This window comes from Tachysurus fulvidraco, chromosome 10, assembly GCF_022655615.1.
Source record: "Tachysurus fulvidraco isolate hzauxx_2018 chromosome 10, HZAU_PFXX_2.0, whole genome shotgun sequence".
NCBI lineage: Eukaryota > Metazoa > Chordata > Actinopteri > Siluriformes > Bagridae > Tachysurus > Tachysurus fulvidraco.
Window position 1 is genome coordinate 13,967,668 of NC_062527.1, and position 7,115 is coordinate 13,974,782.

Below are 7,115 nucleotides of genomic sequence, written 5' to 3' on the forward strand. Positions count from 1 at the left end.
TAAAAGGCAAACACATCCGGGATAACCGGAAATACAAAGCAAAACCTTCTATCGGATGTGTCTCAAATAGCAAGTAAGAAATATCGAGTTCACTTTATGAAGTGTAGGATCTATTACTAAAGCTCCCTAGATAGTGCACTCATGAAGGATGTGTTGAGATATTTGGAATTAGGCCTCATCTACTTCCACGGAGAGCGCATTTATTTCTTACCATGTGTTTTTAACTCGAATTAGTATCAGTATATTTATGATCTTATTATATAATGGACCAGGACGATTTGGGAGAAAATGTTCTTATTAATTTGGACGTCGAGAGTCTTAACCCTGTCATCGTTAAACACGAGAAACAAGAGAAATCAAGGTTTTTCACCAGTAGGAAATGCTACTCTTATATAAAGAAGAAGGTATGTTTTATTTCTAATTTATAAAAAAAATTATAATAATCAGGGCTCTTATTATATAGTGGAAGTGAGTTCAGAGGTCAAGTGAGTTCAGAGTCTAATCATATGAGTATATTTACATTTCATTGTATTGATTTTAATCATGTTACATTTTTTTGTGCAATTCTAATATGTGCGATGTTGTTGTTGTTATTGTTGTTATTCACAAATAAATACATAAAAGTTGTGATTGCATAAGTCTGTGACCCTATACATGCTTTTGCAAGGATCCAGAGCCAAAGTGAAACAATCAGCAAGGAAATATCAAGACAAGCCTGGGACAGTGTTATGGAAAAATGGTTTGGTGATTAAAAAAATAAACAATTAAAAGACAGCACGAAAAAAAAACATCATGTGGAGCACGAATGTTAAATGTGGTTCTAAGGTTGTAAATTATATGACAACTGAAAGTATAGCTGTGAGAAGCTGTTCGCACAACCATGACCCAGAAACACCACAACAACGTAAACACCTGGGCTTTATTGTTGACTGACAAATTACGAAAATCGTGTTTGTATTTGTCCAAATGTAGGAGAATCAGAAAACATTTGGTTCTCTGACCATTTTGACCTTTTCGCAGTGCTACAGAAACCCCACTGTTTATAACTGTGATGACATCATCTGAACAGTGAAGCCTGCTGGTGGTAGAATCATGTTAAATGTTACTCTCAGGATCAAGAAGCCAAGAGTAACATTTAACAAGAGTATCTTGTTAAATGTTACTCTTGGCTTCTTGATCCTGAGACTCACCACAAGCTTTCTGATATGTTCAAATATGTTTTTAATATTTTGTACATTTAATAAATAAACTCAAATTGACTTGTGGTGCTCCTGAAAATAATATGTACAAGTGCGTCGTTATTGAACTCTTCTCTTATTTTTAGACCTTTGCGACATTTGTGGCATCTAAAAGGATTTCATCACTTTGGCAGTGCTGTGACAAGGCATTCTCAGACCCCTCGTCCATCCACAAACATGTTTCCAACGTCCATGCGAATGAGATTGACGAGCTCACCGGTGCAGCACTGGATCAGATGCTGAAGCAATCCATATCCGATGGCTCTGTACACGAATATTTGAATGATTGTCAGTCAAAAGATGCTTCCTATTGGATGCCTGATACAAGTCACATTTCTGAGGACAAGCTTAGCGAGTAGGTTTTATTCTGCATGCCTTGCTCTTTACTGTCTGTATGCGACTGCCTGCTTATGATAAGCCTGTATGATTGCTTGCAGAGGTCCAGGTGAAGTCATCTTGTATTACTGCTATTGTCAGATAAAAGAGCCCAGATTCATTTGTGACTGGCAGAATGAGCTGTGTTCAAAGCTTCGCCTCACCGGAAAGGTAAACAAAGTGCTTTCATTATTTTAGATATTGTTGTGGTATGTCTTTCACTGCGCATTATTTTCTCCTCGTGCAGGTACGTGTGGCCACAGAGGGCATCAACGGAACAGTTGGTGGAACCAAATCAGCCACAAGACTTTACATCAGTGCAATGCTGGCACATCCCATTTTCCAAGTAATGCAAGTGGAAGATTTCAAGGTAAACAAACAGAAATTTAATTTACTTCCCATTGCAATGCATTCTTAAACAACATGGCCATCCAATATTCCTATCACCGTATTTCAACAGTAACTGTATCATTCCATATGCTGCAATTTTTATTTATATATTTTATCCAATTGTTCAGCTAATGGCACTTTTATTTTATTTACCACTCTGCTTTGCACAGCTATTTCCATTTCATCTTATTTTTATTTTTACCTTATTCAATTCTATTTCATTTTGTTTTATTCAAATTTATTTTTTAATCCCCTATTTGGAGCTATTATATTTTTCTACTATACAGTCGTAAAAAAACCCATCTATAATAGTGTATGTGAACAATAAATAGTTTTAAACCCGAAATGCTTTTGATTCTTCATCAGATTAGTGATGGCAGCGCAGAGTGCTTTCCTGATCTTAAGGTTGGAGTGTATAAAGAAATCGTCCCAATGGGTGTGGACCCAGATATAATCACCTACAGATCAGCAGGTAGAGAAGAATTAGCTTTCATTTTTCCATGACTTGATGCATGGTGGCTTGTATTTGGAGTGTTACAATTTGATCTGTATTTTAACATTACCAATGCTGGAAAATGTCAAGCAGGTGAATACTTATGCAAGTCACCTTACATGGTAGCTGATATTGAGTGGTATTCTTTCCCAGATAAGTTCAGTGGAGTTAAAAACTAGAGAACAACCTATAATTTCCTAAATTTTAAGGTCTGAGTTACATATATTGTGAAGCACAGAATAAAAATCTTTAATGAAATTTGACTAGGAACACTGATCACAATTAGAGAGCATGTTCAAATCCCTCCCAGTTATTGGTGTTATTCTGGCACCTGGTGCTAATTTCTTTAATTATCTATAATTTTGATCTCCAATGTAGGAACACATTTGGAGCCTGAGGAATTCCACAAGGAGGTCCAGTCTCTACTCAAAGACGGCTCTGCCAACAGTGATACAATTCTGCTGGACTGTAGAAACTTCTACGAGAGTAAAATAGTAAGCATCTTTAGTGACTTAATTTTCATCAGTAAAAGTCGTTACATGGCAACAGAAGACTCGATGGTGAACTTATTGTTGTTATATTATTGTTGCTTTTATTTGTTTTTTTTTAGGGTCAGTTTAGAAATTGTTTGGCGCCGGACATCCGCAAATTCAGCTACTTCCCTGACTATGTGGACCAGAACCTGGACCTTTTCCGCAATAAGAAGGTGCTAATGTACTGCACTGGGGGCATCCGGTGTGAACGAGGGTCAGCATATCTCCGTTCAAAAGTGAGTGTTCTCTGTTGAAATGATCCTGTATAAGATCTGTATGTATTCTCATTCTTAGTTAATAATAATCGAGATCTGATTGTGCAGAATGTCTGTAAGGAAGTGTACCAGCTGAAGGGCGGCATTCATAAGTATCTGGAGCAGTTTCCTGATGGTTTCTACCGGGGCAAACTTTTTGTCTTTGATGAACGTTATTCAATCTCATTCAACGGTGACATTATCTCAGGTACCTGGATCTCACTGAAGTTCTAACATATACACTGTGCTGCTACTTTATTAGGAATGCTGGCCATGTATCTATAACAGAGCCATTTTATTATCCATAAAGGTGCACTTTTTATGTCTACAATTACTACAGCTCATCTGTTCCTATGCATCTCATTTTTTGTACAGATTGTAGGTACTGTGGGACACCATGGGACCAGTATCAGCTCTGCTCTACTGATTTCTGCTACCAGCTTGTCTTATCCTGCACCTCTTGCAGGCAGAAAGGCCTTACAGCCTGCTGCCCTGTGTGTCAAGTTAAAGTGCAGATGCCCAGCGGAAGCCCCTCTGGTGGACGTGTGCACAAAGAAGAATGTGAATGTACACACTCCAGGCCCAGAATCCCTAAAGACACTTTTTGATGAGCAGTTCTCTGAGGCCTCCTGCTGTCTGGCATGTGGTGCAGGATAAATACTTGTGTTTAGAGGAAGTCAAAACTGTAGACATCAGAGTTTGATATGGCAAGATGATAGATGAAATATTTATTAAACATTTATTAATGAGACATTTTAACATTTTAAAAGTAACTTTGGAAGCAAAAGTTTTGATGCTAAATTTGTAAATGTTTTGAACAGATAAGAATTAAAAGTACCATTTAATTCAGTTTTTCAAAGAAGTTTTAACCCGGCTATTTTTTCTTGCTGTTTGTTACCAAACGTATGCGTTATAATACATATCATGGTAATGTCAAGTGTTATGATGTTTTTGTCATTTTGTCCATCCCTATTGTGAGTTATAAAAGATCTGGCCATTTGTGAACAATGATTAAAGAATGCATTAAAGAACAATTTCGGTGTTTGGATTTTAAAGCTCTACTCACTCATAACACAAATTAAAAAAAAAAATTATGAAGGGGAAAATATGAAATAAATGACATCTGGAAATATTTATTCAGAGTTTAGTTACATAAATACAAAAAGACAAGGAAATGCATTAACAAAGGCAGAGTTTAAAAATACTCCAAATACACTGACATGTTTTTGGTAATGGACAAAATTACAAAAAATACACATCTTCAGTATGTTCATTATTTCCTTTAAAAGACAAACAAGAAAAAAAAAATACACCACATCTTACAACACACACAGACAGCCTATGGATTCATTCTTCCCTTTATGAGAAAGTGAAGTGGATGTTTGGCCATATACATGCATCTGCAGAGAGAAATTAAAGAGACAAGATTGATGACTTTTTTAATCAATTCATACTATAACTGTAACCTGAAAGCGGTAATATGTGCTTGCTTACCTGATAGACAAAGAGACTATGATTAAAAATTACTGCCAGTGATGATAAAGGTACCATATGGTATGGTTGCTGAGTGTCGGCCCAAGCAGTGGGTTCAGCTGCGCCAGAAAGGCAATCAGCCAGCTAAACAAGAAACAAGCATGAGGTTTGGAAAAAATTACAAACATCCTGTGTGATATGAGAATGAGAGAGAGAGAGAGAGAGAGAGAGAGAGAGAGTGTGCTGACAAATTGAGTTAATCTGGGAAAACCCAGCTATGAGGAACCCGGGTGCACGCTGTATATGCTGCCCCCATGTGGTTACAGTAATTATATATAAATCATTCCTCTTCATTTAACGGGGTCTGATTTGTTCTTCTTAGAACACAAAGCTTTTCCTACATTCACACACAATAATTACCTGCAATATCCCTACTTTTAATACCAAAGCTTACTGGCAGCCAGGTGTTTTTAATGGCACATTAACTACATAATAGATCAGTCAAGGACAAAAAAACAGGCTCAAATCCCTATTATAAATCTAGAAATTTGCATCTTTTTATTTTAGTACATCTCATGGTGTAATGTTCGTATTGTATTGTTGTTACTTTGTTTATGATTTTGTCATTCAACTTCAAGGACAACTGCCATTTTATAACTATTTAGCTGAGGTGCCTTAGAAAAAACAATGTACACAAATTACTTTGAACTGTTTTAAACAGATACACAAATGATCCTTAATATTGTTAATTACTAAATACACACATATATAAATTGGAGCCTTACGATTAAATATAACGATGACAACTATTATTTTTACCATCACCATTATTATTATTGTTGTTGTTGTTATCAACATCAATGTCCTTTTAAAACAGGGTTCATACAGATATACAGAACAATTCCTGACCTGTGATAGTCAGTTTGTGGTCACTGCTGTATTGACATTGTGCCTTTTTAATCAATACTAATTTATTGGCCATTAACCCAAGGCCATGTTTGACCTTCAGCCAAGCTTGAAAGAGGACCTACATAATTCTATGAAAGCTACAAAGTACTATAAGAGGAGTGGGTTTTACATCATCCCATTTATAACACCCAAGGCTATTAGTATTAATAATAGTACATAGCAGTAATTCATATCATACTCACAAGAGGTAGCAGCAAACTGCTGTTAGGACCAGCATGATCACAATAACACTGTAATCAAAAATAAAATAAAAATGTTATTAAAACAACATGCAGGAAAAGTAAAATGATGGCTTTTAAATGAGAACACTCTAAAACTGATTTCTCAGGTCATTTGACTGTCACGTGAATCTTGCTGTACATCTGGTTGAGGAAGGAAACTCAATGATTAATGTTTCCCAACAATGAGCTTCCAATTTTTTATTTAGTTGTCTATCTAAAGGATTATTTCACAGTATCTACATTTAGTACCTAATTTCTTACGGTCACAAAAGGTTTTATTACTAATCCCTGTCTCTTGTACATCAGGATTGATCACGTGACTGTAACCTCTTTTAGCTTGTGGCTAACTTTTAGCTGCTGTTACTAATTAAGATTAAGGGCACAACAATTTATTAAATAGTTAATTTAACGACTTCGGATAAGTTATCGAGTGCCCAGGTAGTTCATTAGACATGACACGGTCGAATGAAACACGGTATTTTGTGTATACTTGACATTTCTGTTTCTAGGAAAGTTTATTAGCTCTTATGCTAAACTCAACTCACCCCCGATTTGGTCCTTTAGGTATAAACCACGGCACCACTCCTCCAACAAGGCCCCAAAACACAGTCATCACGCATACAGGGATCACGAAATACATGTCTGCTGTTCAAACTAAAACACAAGAGTGTAGAGTTAATGGAAGCTGAAGCTGAAGCAGGTTTCTAACTTTCTAACTCTAACTTCCACAAACAGCGATGAGTGACGGTCACGTGACTACAGTGGTTGGGAGGAGCAGACACCATTAACTGCTTTATTACACGTCTCTTTAAATAATGTTTCACTTTATGGTGGTGGTGGTGTTTCTCACTTCATTGTTCTAGAAAACCTAAATAAAGTATCCAGGAGTATCAAAAAGGTTAATCTCCTGTGTTTTTCTTTTTTATTCCTGCAGTCCCGGAGAATTCGGTTCTTTGAGTGAAGTGTCAATCCCGGAGCAGTCGGTTCTTTGATTGAAGTGTCATTACCGTAGGAGTCGGTTCTTTGATTGAAGTGTCATTCAAGGAGGAGTTAGAATCAGAATCAGAAAGAGCTTTATTGCCAGGTATGTTTTCACATGCGAGGAATTTGTTATAGTGACAGAAGCTCCACAGTGTAACAGAATGACATGTACAATAGAAAGAGTCGGT

At 36.5% G+C, this 7,115-nt stretch overlaps 2 protein-coding genes across 2 annotated transcripts; one reads left to right on the forward strand and one right to left on the reverse strand.

Annotated features, from left to right (window-relative positions):
• The first annotated feature begins 14 nt into the window (after window positions 1–14).
• On the forward strand, window positions 15–4,406 carry LOC113660235 (thiosulfate sulfurtransferase/rhodanese-like domain-containing protein 2). The gene is made up of 9 exons (XM_047820192.1): window positions 15–404; window positions 1,325–1,593; window positions 1,676–1,784; window positions 1,861–1,983; window positions 2,370–2,475; window positions 2,875–2,990; window positions 3,107–3,265; window positions 3,353–3,491; window positions 3,659–4,406. Exons 1-9 carry the CDS (start codon window positions 264–266, stop codon window positions 3,889–3,891), a joined length of 1,395 nt encoding a protein of 464 aa, XP_047676148.1. The 5' UTR covers window positions 15–263; the 3' UTR covers window positions 3,892–4,406.
• Window positions 4,397–6,885, reverse strand: atp6v0e1 (ATPase H+ transporting V0 subunit e1). The gene is made up of 4 exons (XM_027173565.2): window positions 6,492–6,885; window positions 5,908–5,955; window positions 4,778–4,900; window positions 4,397–4,683 (listed from the first exon to the last, which is right to left on the reverse strand). Exons 1-3 carry the CDS (start codon window positions 6,584–6,586, stop codon window positions 4,807–4,809), a joined length of 237 nt encoding a protein of 78 aa, XP_027029366.1. The 5' UTR covers window positions 6,587–6,885; the 3' UTR covers window positions 4,397–4,683; window positions 4,778–4,806.
• Window positions 6,886–7,115: the final 230 nt, after the last annotated feature.

Bases quoted from the DNA above. Each gene is read 5' to 3' on its own strand.
- atp6v0e1 (XM_027173565.2), bottom strand. From the start codon at position 6,586: ATGTATTTCGTGATCCCTGTATGCGTGATGACTGTGTTTTGGGGCCTT. The intron at 5,956-6,491 runs GTGAGTTGAGTT...TTTTGATTACAG, and splicing joins CCTAAAGGACCAAATCGGGG to TGTTATTGTGATCATGCTGG. The intron at 4,901-5,907 runs GTGAGTATGATA...TTTCTTGTTTAG, and splicing joins GCAGTTTGCTGCTACCTCTT to CTGGCTGATTGCCTTTCTGG.
- LOC113660235 (XM_047820192.1), top strand. From the start codon at position 264: ATGGACCAGGACGATTTGGGAGAAAATGTTCTTATTAATTTGGACGTC. The intron at 1,594-1,675 runs GTAGGTTTTATT...GATTGCTTGCAG, and splicing joins TCTGAGGACAAGCTTAGCGA to AGGTCCAGGTGAAGTCATCT. The intron at 1,984-2,369 runs GTAAACAAACAG...ATTCTTCATCAG, and splicing joins TGCAAGTGGAAGATTTCAAG to ATTAGTGATGGCAGCGCAGA.